Source organism: Biomphalaria glabrata, chromosome 14 (genome assembly GCF_947242115.1).
Source record: "Biomphalaria glabrata chromosome 14, xgBioGlab47.1, whole genome shotgun sequence".
Lineage (NCBI taxonomy): Eukaryota > Metazoa > Mollusca > Gastropoda > Planorbidae > Biomphalaria > Biomphalaria glabrata.
This window is the reverse complement of record NC_074724.1, coordinates 20,616,479-20,633,261: the sequence shown is the minus strand read 5'-3', so window position 1 is coordinate 20,633,261 and position 16,783 is coordinate 20,616,479. Positions and strand designations below refer to the sequence as shown.

The following is a 16,783-nucleotide window of genomic DNA, read 5'->3' as shown; positions in this document are numbered from 1 at the left end:
GCAAGTGATCCGATAAATAGTTGAGTAGATCCCAGTAGGCAGGAGGTGATACCCATAAACAAATAGGCAGTAGTGTGGTGCTGAATAGCACTAAGTACAAAGGCAGACACCTGAGGGAGGCTGCGGATTAATAAAGACAAGTTAGGACCTCGACTGAGGTGCATTCGTCAGATTGCAAAATTGCTTTTGAGCACAATGGGGAGATGATGACAAATGGGATTTGGAAAATATATGGCTGATAGTAGCAATATAAAAGTGTACATAAAAGGGGAAATAATAATTTAAAATAAACAACACAAGTAGAAAGAGAAAGAGTGTGTGTGTGTGTGGGGGGGGGGAATGGACGCTGGTCAGCGACCATGACGCTATTGTTTACACATGGCCATCGACCGAGAACAATGGAGAGCGCTTGAATGGAGAGAGAGTCCGTTCAAGGGGCTCAACTCTCGTCAAAGTAAAATGACTAAAGGGGAGATAATTCATATATCTTTTCTAAGCGCAGTATTACTGCGCTAGTTAAATTATCAAGGCGGTCAGCCGAGATAAAGGAAATAAAATAAGATGTACAAATATATACATGGTTGCATCAAAGATCAATTGAGCAACGTAGCATTAATAGGTAAATGCAATACATAAATATATACATATGCCATGTTTATGTTGTCTACTTACAACAGTGAGAAATACACAATGCAATAATTAAATATAAATGAAATAATAAAATACACATGATAGTATCCAGTGAGAAATATGCACAAAGTAACTAAGATGGAACTTGTGATTAAGTTCGGCTTACCACCAGGTATTCCTCTAAGAGTAAGAATAAATGAAATAGTCCAGACTCGATTGACAGCGAGAGAGAAATGAGCGGGTCTGGTTTGACTTTGTCTACCTTATAAAGGTCTGGAAGAGGTGGGCGGAAACAGGAAATGTCCTAGGCTAAAGATTATCTCTCACGTGGGTGAATCTGACTCGAGATGGGAGTCGCACCTTGGAGTGTCGAGGGGCGTGTTGATCCGAGTGATCTCTTTGAGACGTGGGAGAGGGGGGGGGAAGAAAGAGCGATTTGTATTCCACCCAAGGTGGAGTCAACCGCGACCGTCAGACATCCGGCGGGTGAACTCAGTTTAGTGAGAAGAGGAAGAGGTGGGGCGGGTGATGAAATTGGGGATAGAACGGGGAAATAATTAAAATAAAATAAATAAATAATAATTAATGATAATTAATGCTGTGATAAAATTGAGTGACTCTGACAGCAAGCTTTTGACTTGTCACAATGGTGATGATACGGAGACTGCCGCCTTTTGGGGAAATACTGAAAGTAAAATACAAAGGTTTGATAGAACTTGCGGTTTTTCACGAATTGCGGTCGTCAGGTTGCGAATCTATTCAAAAGCGTTTTTTAGTGAACACCTAAGAAGCAAAAGGAACTTGTGTACGAAATTTGATGCGGACACGTACGATATTTTAAGAGATCTCGTGATCAATGAGTGGTCAATGAGTGGTCAATGAGTGGTCAATGAGTGGTATTTTCGCGTATATATTGTAGATAGAAAGAAAGAGAACGTAGTTAAGTGACATAAAGAATAAAAAAAAATAGGTTCTAAGAGGGAAAGAGAGAAGGAAAGAGAAACATTATAAACGAGAGAAAAGAGGAGAAACAGTGTAGTACCGAGAGAGAGAGAGAGAGAGAGAGAGAGAGAGAGAGAGAGAGAAGATGGCAGAGAAAAGGTGTGAAAAAGAGAAAAGAGAAAAAGAAAGAAAAATAAACACTGTTAAGGACGTGGAGTGAGAAAGAGAGCCAGATAGGGATGATGTCTAGTGCCTAGTTAAACAAGAAACATTAATAGCCTTGGCTTTTGATCAAATTGTTGAGTTTACATTGATTTGAAGACTGTCATTACTTGAGTTTATAGCGTTCTCAAACACAGTAAAAAAAAAAACACTATCTCTCTCTCTCCATCTCTGTTTGTGGGTGTGTGTGTGCCATCTATATTTCCCAAAGTTAACTCATTTTAATGCACTAGTGACTGGCCTAAACACTAGTTATGTGAACAAATGTTGATGTCTCTTGCCAAGTAAGGTAACTCCTTTATGTGCTATTTAAAATACAATGTATCATATTTAACTAGATTGTTTCCCTTTTTTTTTAATTTTGAAAAGATAAACAAGAAAAACATTTAAAAACTAATACGTTTAAAAACAAGATTATTAAGAGAGTTTGTGTTATCATACAAACTCAGAGGCAGCCCTCGTCGTATCCCTATCGGATCCTCCTATTTGCAAGGTATATTCAAGACATGCTTTTGTTTTGATTGTCCAAAGTAAAAATATTTCAAAGATTCATTTGGCGTTGTAAAAAAAAAATATTTTGTTGTAAAATGCTTTACATATTTCAAATGTTCCTTTATAGTTGAAGATAATCTACTTCCTAGTCCAAACCTCCCGCTGGACGATGAGGGATGGCAGCGAGCAGGGTATGAACCCGGGACCATCAAGAATTCTAAACGTTAGTCCAGCGCGACCAGGCAGCCATCCTACTAGATCTACTAGCAAGATTTAAATCTAATCTAGATTTTTTAGACTACATCTAGATCTATATTCTAATTAAAGTCATTGTAGATTCTAGATCTAGAATCTCTAGGTTTAGTCTAGAATTATATAGATTAGATCAAGATCTAGAATTTCAATTCCACTACGTCACACGACCTAGTAAGACTAAAAACATGCATCTATTATCACGAGAGAGTTGACGAGGGTTCCTAGACATTGGTGCACCGAGTTCTTATAACATTTCAGTTATAGAATTTTTCCATATGGACATCAAAGGAAAAAAATTCAACTTTGTTACCCGGCCTAGTTAGACTAACAAAATGTCTTTATCAACACGATAGAGTTGACGAGGGTTCGAAGACATTGATGCAACGAGTTCTTATAGCACTTCATTTAAAGAATTTATTCCTTATGACGTCAAAGGAAAAAAAACCACTACATCTCGGCCTAGTTAGACTAGCAAACTTTGGACATTATGTTACACTTCCTCTTTCATGACCTGGTGTGGTACAATTCTATTACGTCTTGAGGTCTGATAAGGTAACCTTTCATTTAAAGCCTTCTCCACCATTCTTCGAATCAACCGCGGAAGATCCTCTTCTTCCGACACATGTCACTTCCGACAATAGTGTATTGTCATCACTGAAACTTCGGCCGCCTCGTAGGACATGACATGAATGAGCGTTTCGTTGATTTTTCGCTTTCGTTTTCCGCTTATTTGATTGGCTTTTTTTACTTCGAATCTCGCACTCCGTCTATAAAAGCACCTGTAACCAGAACATCGAAAAAAATCATGTGATGCCTATGGGTAAGCAAGACGGGCGAAACAGGCAAGACGTTCTATGTCTGCTGCTAATTCCTGCAATGTCTCTCAACTCTTCTGTTGTCGATTCTTTAATTGCATCCTAAACACTTCCTGCAGGTGTTCATCGCCGTATTGTAGTTCCATTGTTTGGGCCATGGCATAGTAGTCCGTCTGATCCGACATTGTCTGCTGTAACAATTTGGCTGACTTGCCTCTGTGACTGAGTGCCAGCATGAGACCAGTTGCTCACCCTAACCCTAACCCTAGCCCGTTTAATCATAAATAATAAACTAGAGCCAAACCAATAACAGCTAAAGCGTACTTGTTTTCATTCTCTCCTCTGTTTCTCTATTTTGTCCCATGGTGCACAATATCGCGCTTAATGACAGTGTGAAATGCAGGATATATCTGTCCGTCACGTTAAGATCGAAAAAAACAATACTAAATCTATTGAAAATCTGATGTAACTTAAAATTTTCCTTCCTAAACATCGCAATAGTTTTAATATATACATATATATATATATATATATATATATATATATATATATATATATATATATATATATATATATATATATATATATATATATATATATATATATATATACACCCCAGAATTTATTAAGTTCCTATTCCCCTGAGCTTTTCGGTTTAAACTAAAACAGGATTATATACTGTACTGTACGCCTTACGTCATTGGAGATTTGTCTAAAGACTTTTCAGATGATGGTCAAATACTGATACTTTTGTTAGCAAGAAAGCACTTAATTTTTTTTTTTTTTTTTTTTTTTTTTTTTTTTTTTCGTACTATACGTGATCGAAGATGAGCAAATTTTTCATATGCAATGAAAAAGACTAAAGTCCAATCCTCGCTATAAAAAAGCCGAACGCATACGTGGCATGGGTAGCTTTGATCAGTTGTAGATAGGCCTGCTTCTTCTCTCAGCTTTTTGTTGGTAGGGCGCTCTTTCACGCTGGCCACTCTTTTTGCTTCATATCTTGTGACTCGACACTCACAGCTTCACGCCATGAGGAGCGATCCAGAACTTCAAGCAATACTTTAACAACGAATATATGTTAGTTTGGAAAGTCTTTTTGCAGTTTTATTTAGATTTTTTTTTTCGAAAGCATCATGAGGAGATATGCACCGAGCATCATATACACTAACTACGCCTCTCTCTCTCCATTCATCTATCTCTCTCTTCTCTCTCTCTCTCTCTCTCTCTCTCTCTATATATATATATATATATATATATATATATATATATATATATATATATATAGAGAGAGAGAGAGAGAGAGAGATAGAGATAGATAGATAGATAGATAGATAGATAGATAGATAGATAGATAGATAGATAGATAGATAGATAGATAGATAGATAGATAGATAGATACGTCTTGAGAGAAGATCTTTTCCTTTGCAACTTCTTGTGTGACTAAAGAGGCCAATCCTTGATGCACAGCTGCGGTCACAGGTTGGGCTTATGTAATCACCAGGCGCCTTTGCATTTTCACCCTTCTTTTTACTACTGATGTGTATGGCATCTGCATCCGGGACCCTTCCTTTATGTTCACTCTCCATGTGGATCTATCCAGTGTCACTTTTTCGCAGCTGTTACTCTGTAAGTGTCGATTTTGAAGAGCTTCATGTCTCGTTTGCATACATCGTATACCGTAAAAAGGACCACCAGTGGCTCTCCTACCTTCTGTTAAATCACCATACAGAATGTCTTGTGGAAGTCGACTTTCTGACATTCTATGAACGTGGCCATTAATTAAATTTTTGGGATGGTCTAGCATGAAACTTAGATGCACCATAACCTTGTGGATAGATTTATTATACCATACTTTGGTGTTAGGAAGTTGTTTTCCTTAAAATCCAGGACATAACATTAACGATAATTAGATTTTTGTTTTATCTAGAAAATTAAATGTAGTGTAAGATAGAAGTGCGATTTTAAACAATTATCTAGAGTTAAAATGACGGACGGACAGACAAAATGCACAAATGTAAGCGGCTTTTATCCTGATGTAGGCACTGAAAAATTAATAAAATTTGAGTATTTAAAACTATTTGAGGGAACTAGCTTAGTATCATGTGGCCGCGGCCTTCACGCTGCTGCACGAAAATCGCTGCTTAAAAAATCGATGTTAACAAATGTGCTTTGACATTTACATACAAAGTGCATTCTTAGCCTTTATAAACAAATATAAATATTTTCTTTTAATTTTAGTAGCTAGTATACAAAACACAGTTACTAATATTTATATTTGTTGTAAATACTACTTGCACATTTGAAAAATATTTTTGAACAAGTGATAATAAAAATACACAAAAAAATAATCTTTCTTTGCTTACATATTGTAAACATAATATCCCTTACATTTATGTATTGTTTAATTTGATGTATTTTTATGAAAAACAAGATTACAAAGACAGTTTGTGTGGAAACACAAACTCAAAATCGGCCCCCGAAGTGGTCCACCCAGGCAGGCTTCAATATTTTCAGAAAGAACATCCAAATGAAATTATATCAAAGACAAATGAGAGATAAGAATGGAGAAAGAAGGTTGACAGATCTTGTGTAGTGCCCCAACGGTACAGCTGATCAAAGGATAGGTGCAAGTGATTGCAAAGTTAGATGTGAACCTGGCCTAACTAGTTCCCCTTTCAGACCTTGTGGTCTATAGGGCAGATGATGTAAAGTTCATCTGTTTTTTGTGGCCTACGGTTAACGAGGGTGTCATGTAGCCAGCACAACGACCAACCGCCTTTACTTTTCCCCAACTAATGTCAGGTACCCATTGGAGCTGGGTGGACTCAGAGGCGCCTAAGGATTCCGAAGTAGAAAATCTCAGTCTTCACCAGGATTCGAACCCGGGGCCCCCGGTTCGGAAGCCAAGCGCTTTACCGCTCAGCTACCGCGCCTCTCCTGGCCTAACTGAAGTCTTTTAATTGATGTAATTGTTTTGATAAGGCTCAGCCTCTTATTCGAATCACGAAAATGAAGTTTACAAAATTACTATTCGTTTTAATTTAGGTCTAACTTATAATGCATTCTAATTGGCTTTTTCTCTTTAAAAAAAACTGCTTGCATAACTCATTTTAAAAATTAGATTTTTCGCTTTCAGAAAAACAAAAAGTAGCCGTTGCATCAGAACTTTGAATGGTCTAAAATATTGTGGTGTCGGATTTTCAATATCTTTTCTATTTTACGAGATCTAAACGGGACGGATGGACAGACGGACAGACATTTCGCACAAAACAATTAGCGTGTTTCCCCTTTCGGGGGCGGCTAAAAAATCGCTTGCATAATTAATTTTATAATGGATGTGAAGTTGCGACTCTTTAGTTCCATACGCAAATATCATTTATTTTAGGGAAAAACAAAAACATTTTAAAATCTTTCTGAATCAATCAATTAAAGAGGATTAGGCACCGATTCTATCTCTTAGCCACGTTTCACCGCACCCCTCCGCCATTACACGCGTCGTCACTGTTGTCAGTCCGTCGGAATCTCAAGAATGACGCCGTCGTCGGATGTTTCTATGTAGGTTTTAATTGGCTTTCGATGCAAAACAATTTGGCGTCTTGACCAGTGGCTTTGACGTATAGTTTGTTATTTCAAGTAAAAGAGTTAGAAACGAATTATCTTGTCAAAGTTATGTATAAAACAAAATGGAGGCTCAGTATTCTGATCTACGTTTTCAAATCAAAGTCCGATGGCTTTCCGAAGATAAGGTGTTGAAACATTTCGCTTTGTGCTTGAATGAAATAAATACATTCCTAAATTTAAAAGAATCATTAATCACCTATTATAAAGGAACGAAAAATGAATGCAAATAGTTTACTTTATGGAGGATATAATAGTAAATTAAATGAGCTGAATCTAAAACTATAAGGAAATTGAAACCCATCCTATTTTTTGGTAGAAGAATTGTTTGTTTTGAAAAAAAAAATCTTTTTGCAGCAGATATTCAAAGCGGGCAATTAATTCATTTTCAATAGCTAAGGCAGCATTGCAATAAAACCAGTAAACTGTTAACACGAATTACTTCATCATAGTTATAAAAAAATTAACTTCAATTGTCTGACAGATTAGAGTAATTCAAAACCATTCTAGCATTCACAAATAGTAACGAAATCCACATTGAGCCGTTAGGAATTGACAATGGATCTCTAGAAATTCTATTGATCGATTTAACAAGTAAAGCTTTGTGGAGTGTAACATTTACAGAGTTGAAAAGAAAGTTGTAAGAGATGGAGGTCCAGAAATGTATGTGCGATACGCAACAAAAATGGACAGCTTCAAAAGAAATGCCGCGAGATGAGGCATTTATATTCAACGCATATATATTATTTTATTCTGGAATCGTCTCTCATTCTTAAGACAATGCAGCTTATCTTGCATCATTCACAACCAATCGTTAATCATTTTTCACCGTCGCCATAGAAACACATACACTCCATATCAAGCACCCGTACCTGATTAATAGTTGTCATTCTACCGTCCCTACCAACTTTCCCGCAGAAAACATGACTTTGAGAACAGGATAGTCAAATATGGCGACATTTTTTTATGTAGTTACTACAGTTCTAAAATGTCTTTCTCTGGCATGAATTTATATCAATTATTTAATGAAAGACTCATTTTGGAAAATTTAGAATTCAAAAGGAACTTTTAAAGTATAATTTGAGCAAAAAGAGATGAGTTTTGAGCCAGAATTCTTTCTTCTTATTCACCTTTTCCCAACCTTTTTCAATTTTTCAATTTTATAAATGACTTTGATCCTATAAGAGTATTTTGAAACTGTACACATACAACCCCCCCCCCCCCCCCCAAAAAAAAAAAAAAAAAAAAACATACATAAAAAATAAGAGTAATAGATCTACTTTATTACAATATCTCTATTCAACTCATAACTTCATGGAATATTGGTGGGCTTAGGACTCATAAACCTGGGTACGTATCTTGAAAACGGCTCTAACGATGAAAATAATTATTAGCTCGTTGGTCACACTGGGAAAACTCTAGTTTGACCATTATAATTTTTCAAAGTTAAAAAAAAAGAAATGGAAATTTGGCTAGTGAAATTATTTTTTCTCAACGAACTTAACCTCTGTACGGGTATTTCCGCATTCCTTGAGAAATGTAATACATTGATGTTAGGAAAATTTTGCGCATCGTCTTGCATGTCTTCCTTTGAGTAGGAAGATTAAGGAAAAGTCATAGACATAAATAAATATAGACTGGAAAAAGGAAATAACTTCATGTAACTTGAAAACATGTATATCTATTGTTGTCGGATTTCCGAATTCTGAAAAGTAGCACGATCTTCAGTCTTAGAGATTAAACAAGACTACACTGCTGTATAATAAAGTACACAAAATTGCAAGTCACAAATTTTCGTTTCATAAAACTCTTTTATCAGCCAGTCTATATTTATTTATGTCTATGGGAAAAGTGCTGTATTTCACGTTGTAAAACATGTCCCCCAGTATCACTTTAAAAATACTTAGCCAGGCTGAAGTATATCCAAAGAATCGCTAAACCAGCAAACCTTCTCTGGTGGAAGGAGCGGAATAGAGCGGGGCTAAATACATTGTTTTAGCGGCCCCCGAAAGTTTTGTGTGGCCTGTCTGTCCGTCCGTCGCGTTTAGATCTCAGAAACTAGAACAGAAAATGAAAATTGGACATCATGATATTTTAGATCATTCAAAGTTCTAACATCTTTATTAATAACTCTAGCTTCATTCATACATTCGCGCATTGGTATAAAAAATTAGCCTCTAAGGTCGCAATGGTAGAAGTGTCAATGGATCATTATAAAATATATTTTCCATTTATTAACTAACTCATTGAATATAACACTGATTCAAATGTTGATTTAAAAAAGAATTTTGATACGAACTTCGTTTTAGTTGAAAGTTTGAAAAATAACGAGCTACTTTTATAGCGCGCAGTTTTGACATATCCTCATTATAGGGGCCTACACTTGACGGTCTAAATAAAACTAAATAGAGCCAAGATCTAGATATATTTATAATATATTATATATATATATATATATAAATATATATATATTAAAAATGTATTGATAATTAGAACAAAATTTTAATTATTAAGGCAATAACTTATCTTCTGACAGCTTAGGAGTGCAGATTTATTTATTATGTAAATAGTATCACATTAAGAAATGAATCGGATACGAACAGCCTACACCATTATCCGGTAACAAAAAGCCTACTATTCATGATCATATTATTGGCCTAGGTCTAGTAATTTCAAGATTAAACGTGTAAATTTTATATCGAGATTCTATATCTAGTTCTTAGATCTAGATATAGACTTAGTCACTTAGATCTAACTCTAGATTCTAGATCTATACTTACATCTAGTTCTAGATCTAGACTTAGATCTTGAATTTAGATTTAGAACTAAACTTTTATGGAAAAATTGTTGACTCCCCGCCACTGCCAGCAGAGGTCTGGGGGAGAGCTAGGAGCTCTCCCAACGCAGGGTGGATCCCCGCCGCCAAGAACCATTTCTGGTATTGAAAGCCAACTAAATGCATATTCTGGGGTATCTACAGTGCGTTTTCCTGCTATTAAAAAGTTTTATTTGAAAGACCTAATGTGCTATTCTTACTGACTTAGACCCTCCCGCGCCGTTCGGCTCATTTGCCGTCAAGCTGTTTCCACTTTAATGTCTGAAGCCTCTTCCCACCTGCTCTAAGGACCTGCATAAATGTGTGGCGCCAAGTTGTAATAGGATTTCATCGCAACTCTTATTATGCGTAATTCATTTTGTCGCAGAACATGTCCCGCAAACCCCTTGCGACGCTCTGTCACAATCTTACTAAGGGGTCGACTCCCAGTTCGGCATAGGATTTTCTTGATTTAGACCCTATCTCTATAACTGACTCCTAAAATCCGTCTTAGCCATCTTTGTTGAGACACATTTAGTGATTTTCAATTTCTGCAGATGACTATTCTCTGCACATTATCAATGGAGCCCAGCCACTGGTAGATGTGTAACCTCTCTTGAATACGCTTTTGGAATTAGGTGACTTATAGTAGTTTGGTTTAGATTTTATATCGAAAGGGAAGTTTTATCGTTAAAATCATTTGGGGGTGGTTGTTTTTTTTTTTTAATTCATAACTCCATTTAGCTACGGTCATAGAATTTGGTAACTGTAGTTTGCTTTAGAATAATATTGAAGATAGAGGTTTTCCACCTCAAAACGCTCTCTAGGGGGATTTTAAACTCAAAACCATCTGGAGTAAAGGGGTTTAAACTCAAAACCCATTTATCTACGCTCATAACATTTTGAGTGCACAATTTGCTTTTTTTTTTCATATTCTAGAGGTATTTTTAGTTTCAACCCCCGCTGAAAGCTGAGTAAAAACCCATTTAGCTACGCTCATAACATTTTGAGTGCGTAATTTGCTTTTTTTTTATATTGGTATTACTCCGCCATACGCACCGACATCTAAGCTAGAAGGTGAGCACTGTGATAAACTAGACTAAAAAGGATGTCAACATTACGAAGAGAGGAGAACTATTTCCGCCCAAGTTGAGAGCCGAAGTGAAAAGACTGTGCCTAAGAAAGATGATGTTTTATGAACTTGTGATGTCGTGTAAATAAAGATATATGTGCCTCGTTGAGTTGCCTCACTTAAGTTATTACAATTGGTGTCAGAAGTGGTATCATAGGCAACTCAACAAGAGGAGGTAGGCTTTCTTCTTCTTTCTTCTTCATCGTTCTCATTGTTATGTTGGAGTGTTCATATGACTAGACCAATCCATGAGATGAACTGCGCAGTGGTTTCCAAATCAGGGAGCTCTCCATATAGTTTTCTTTCTATTGGGGTGATTTGGGGCCAATGTCTTATACGGGCCTCTTGGTAGAGAGAGCAGTTTTGGAGAACGTGGTCGGCATTTTCTGGTGATACTCCACATGGGCAGATTTCACTGGTTCCAATTTTGAGCTTCCGGAACATGTGTTGTCGCATTCTGTAGGTAGGCTTTGATTACAATGACATATTTGAAGCTATTACATCAGCTCTCAATTAAAGAGATAAGACAAGAGCTTCGGGACGGAGGTTTAAAATCTCTCGGTAGCAGGGAAACGCTCACGGCTTGTCTGAGGCAAGCTCTGATCAATGAAGAAGAAGATCCGGAGACCTACACATTTGAAATTGAACTTGGGATTGTTGAGTTCATTGGCAAGATCCAGGACTTTTTGGATGCATTTGATGAACAACTGAACATGAGCAGGAACATAATGTTGAACAAAGTTGATGAAATTTTTTTGCAAGTAGAAGGCCAAATAGACCAAAGTGATAAAATTGAGTCGCAAGCAAAAGGTGGAATAAACTCGTTAGGGAAGGAGCAGTTGCCTGGTCAGGACTGTGGCTGCACAAACAGTGATGATGGAGGCGCTGGGGATTGGAGCACTGTCTGTGACTGTGTTGTGGGCAAGTCTGGCGGGGATGACCTTCATGACGAGAAACGTGACAACAATTGCTGCGGCGATCTCAATGGGATATACCTAATTGAAAGAAAAGAAACAAATGAAGAAACTAGAGAAGTCTGTTATGAGCCTGAAACTTTTGTTCCTGGTATACCTGCAACGAGCCGGACAGATCAAGACAACGTTGGGTCTGCGTCCAAGCTGGCTGCTGTGGACCTTAAAGACCTCTGTTTATCTGTCAGTACCTTTGATGAGAACTCAAACCATGAAAGCCTCAAGACCGTTTCTGATTCCTTGTCTTGGATGTCGTCGGGTGAAATTGCGAATACGGGCCCCAACAATGGCCGAGGCAGAAACAACGAATTTGACTTTGGCAGCGGCATAAGAGAGAACTCCATACTTGGCAACTGCATCCAGGCGATTGACATGAACTGTATATGCGGCGTCCTGCGGGGACAGTGCCCATGCCAAGAAACCCAGCTACAAGACCTGAACTTGACAGAAATGTGTACTTCTGCCCATATCAGTGAAAGTGACTTGAACGATGGTGAATTAATCCCAGCGAAACCTGATGTAGTTGTGGATGAACATTACAAGAATGCTTCATGGGAATACCTTACAGATGAAGCTGAGAAAGACTATGTGCTTGAAACCATGTCTAGCTGTGGGCCTACAACTGTGTCACGACACGTCCATGGAAAAGGTCCGTCTTAGAACAACAACCCTGGAATCTACGGTGATCGCCACAACATCCATTTGTGTTACGTGGCTGGCAACCCTGACTTCCACTAACTCTCCATGTGTCAGCTGGGTGGCATCAGCGACTATCGTCATGAGGTCGAAGCAGCGACCACGATATCACCTCAAGCGTAGACTGGCCAACTGGAAGAAGAGGAAGCGACGACCACGGGAAACTGTGCAGATAGCTTTGTGGGCAACAGGCACCCTAACGTCTGTGGTTCCCACCGATCGACCTCCACCTGAACTGTCAAAGCTCCACTGCAGTGTTTCTTTTCGGGACGAAAAGCTCTAAGAAGGGTGTCGTGTAAATAAAGATATAAGATATAAGATATATGTGCCTCGTTGAGTTGCCTCACTTAAGTTATTACAATATTGTGGTATTTTTTAGCTTCAAACCCTACTGATGAGAGAGGGGTGCGGTTCGTGCGGTTTGCGCGCTGGAATGTCATTCAGATTTATCGATGGTCCCTAGTTCAGACCCTGCCCGCTCCCATCCCCCGTCGTCCTGCGGGAGGTTTGGACTAGGAAGTAATTATCTTCAACTCTGAAGGAACATCCGAAACATGTAAAACATTTTAAAACATTTTTACAAGGATATTAGAGAAGGAAGAAACGAACTTTTGGACAAACCAACGATTGAAAGAATCAGGCCCAAAATTCAGAAAGGAACATCAACAGAGTGACAAGGGGCCAAGACAAAGGAAAACGTGTAAATTTTGCTAGGGTGACCATGAATACATAAATTCAGAGGCCAGTGTTTCATAATCCTTTCAGTGACTGTAATCATTCTTTTGTATTAGTCATTACAATGTCGGGCTTGGAAACCTCATTATTTGACGTAGTTACAGTATGATTTAAAGCATGGGTGTAGTCAGGGAGGGGGTTCAACCTTTCTTTTCCCGCGGGTGGAATTTTGTGACTGATTTTTTGCTTTATTTAATTAATTTTATTTATTTAGGTGATATTTTAAAGTTTAAACCATCACTTGCCCCAGCGCAGCCTGGGGGAAAGGGGTTAAAATCCCCTTCCATGGGGGTTTTGAGGTTAAAACTCTCTCTTCAATAAAACAAAAAATAATGCAAACGACAGTCACTTATTTACATGAGCGTAGCCAATGTGGATTTTGTGTTTAAAACCCCCTCCAATTTTTATTTTACGATAATACCCCCTTTTCGATATACAATGGTTACCAGTTTCTACTAGCGTAGCCTAGAGTTTTGAGTTTAAAAAACCCCTCCAGAGGATTTTGAGTTTATTTCCCCCTTTCCAGCGGGGTTTGAAGCTAAAAACCACCTCTTCAACATAAAATTAAAGCAAACAACAGTTACTAAATTCTATCAGCGTAGTCAAGGGGGGAAGGGTGATTTTAACTTCCCTCCAGGGCTTTAAATTTAAAACCCCCTCCAGATGGTTTTGAGTTTAAAACCTCCTACAGAGAGTTTTGAGGTTAAAACCTTCACTTCATTATTATTCTAAAGCACACTACTGTATCAAAATTCTATGAGCGTTGCTAAGGGGTTTTGAGTTTGTTAAAAAAAAAAAACTTCAGAGATTTTTTAGTTTTTGATATGAAATCTAAGCAAACTATAATCACCCAATTCCATGAGCGTAGCCAAGAGGGGTTACAAATTTCTATCGTCGGGCTACATTAATAAAGTGCAGTGATTAGCAGATTTGGTTTTCGAATGTAGATACCTCAAAATATGCATTTTTTAAATACGGAAATAGTGCTTGGCGTCGGGGCTGGGCCACGAACCCCGCTATGGGAGCTCGCAGCACTCTCCCAGACCCCTTGCTGGCAAGGGCGAGGGTATTTAAGTCTTTCCACTAAATCCTGGAAGAACCTATTCTATGGCACAATAAACGTTTTCCGAAAGAATGAAGGGTCGGAATGTAATAAAGATTAATTTATAGTTCGTCCATGGTTGTTCGATGATGACCACTTTGTCATCCAAGAGGCTGAGGGCTTTGCCCTGATAGATACCTCAGAATATGCATTTTTTAGGGTGAGATTTTAAAGTTCTACAAAGATATATATATATATATATATATATATATATATATATATATATATATATATATAAACTAGATCTAGCTAGATTACTAGTACCTATCTATCATTGTGTGTATTTCGAAATAGCCTCCGACTTTTTTTTACTCATTATTTGCACTTCTCGTCAACAAACACGATGGAGAAAAACACGGTTGATGCTTACACTGCAAAAAAATCACTGTTGTCACTCTAGCTAAACATCGATACACTGAGCAGGCTTGCATGCACTTATTTGTGTTGGCGCCGCAAAACCCAATGACCTACTCCCTAATAGTACACTTTGCACCGATCTCTCTCTCTCTCTTAAGATATAAATTCTAGATCCAGATCGTGTATTTCCTAGATATACATCTACCACTGACTGGCTCGCTGACAACTGACTGTCGCATTCATGTTTGTTAATATCGGTATTAGTCATCGAGGCACGAGATACTCACTACCAATCATAAAAGGGTCGGTTGGTGAGTGAACGAACAGGCATTTTCCCTTTCTTAAATTATCTCTTCACTTCCGTCACTCCCCTCCCCATTTTTTTTTTTTTGTGCCCTGGACCTGTTCTTCTTTTGTGGTACACGATGAACATTTGCGTCACGCTTCCTAGCAACGACCGAGTTCGAAACTCCGCCTTCAAATCAGAAGATAATAGGTGAGCATGACGTCAGAATGACGTCACTCATCGAAGTCGGAAACGCCATGCGAGAAAATCAGTAAGAAAGAAAATGTCGGGTGTTTTGAGTATTTTTCGAGGCCTAACGCGATTGAAAAGTGGCCTCAGAGATTTCACAGTATTCATGAAATCAAAACCCTAAGCAATGGTCATGGCGGAAAGGCCGAAAGGGCAAATCCGAGTAGGATTTTATGATATCGAAAGGACTATCGGCAAGGGAAACTTTGCAGTTGTCAAACTTGCTAAACACCGGATAACGAAAACTGAGGTTGGTTTTTCATCTTATTGTTCTTAATTTATAATATCTAGATCTAGATCTATTTGGTCTAGATCTAGATTTAAATCTAGTATAGATCTAGATCTAGATGATATTATCAATATCAATATCATACTATTTAAATACTAAGCATAGGCACCTATAGGTTAGTCATTAGTCATAGAATTCATAGATTAGATTTTAGATCTATAGATGTAGATTCTAGATCTAGAATCTAGATCTATCCTATCGTCTAGAGTTCTAGAGTCTATCTAGATCTACTCTATAATAATTTAATAATAATAGATCTAGTATAGTATTATTCTAGTTAATTCTAGATCTAGATCTATTTAATCTACTTTGACTCTTCTCTAGGATCTCGATTCTAGAGTCTAGATCTATTTATTCTATTATTTATATTATTATCTAGATTCTAGAGTTACTAAGAGTAGAGTAGTAAATTTAACCCGGACATTACAATAATTACATGAATTCGGACCTTGCTGTTTTTGTGGTCATTAAATCTTTATTTTGATATTTAATATGAAACTAGTGTGATGATTCTGACCCAATTTCATTCCGTTTACTATCATTTAGCTGTCTTTAATGTAAGAAAAACCAATATCAAATTTGTAAGTCAGGACTCAGGTTGTTGTTTTTTCCTATGTTACCCGGATGACTTTACCTCTTCCTAGGGCTAGGGTTAAGAGTTAAGACTATATTTTTGGATTGGCTAAGTCTATGCTAATGAGCCCGGCAATATTTATATTGTTTTTGGAGCTGATTTATTTAATTCATAATGCCATGATAAGCCAAGTTGTTTCATGATTCCATACAAAAAAAAAAGTAATAGGGCAGGGTATTTGAATTAAATTACGATTTTCTTACCAAAATTTATTTCGGACAGCCAGTTTTGGACATCAATGTTGATGATCTTATATAAATATTTGTTTGTTGTTGTTTTTTTATAGAGAATAAATGGGCAAATGTTTTGAGTGAGCTTGGTACATTGAATGAAGTTAAATGCCTAGATCTAGACCTACTAGATAGAACTAGATTTATAGAAAGAATAGAGGATTCAGCTTTTTAGGCAAGAATGGCTACCGAGCCTGTACTATACTACAAAAGATCATCTGTATTAGAAATTTATTAAATGAATAAACAAAAAACACAAATATTCAACACACATCTAATCATGCAAACATAAAATAAGTCTAAAAGTTCG

General features: G+C 37.3%; 1 protein-coding gene across 4 annotated transcripts in view; it reads left to right on the top strand.

Annotated features, from left to right (window-relative positions):
- Positions 1-15,284: 15,284 nt before the first annotated feature.
- The window catches only part of LOC106052591 (serine/threonine-protein kinase SIK2-like), a 59,067-nt gene continuing 57,568 nt past the window's right edge, over positions 15,285-16,783 (top strand). For all 4 annotated transcript variants that reach the window (XM_056010752.1, XM_056010753.1, XM_056010755.1 and 1 more), the window contains exon 1: positions 15,285-15,570. In XM_056010752.1, coding sequence (XP_055866727.1) covers positions 15,448-15,570 — 123 coding nt within the window. In that variant the 5' untranslated portion in view covers positions 15,285-15,447. The remainder of the gene's footprint in view (positions 15,571-16,783) is intronic.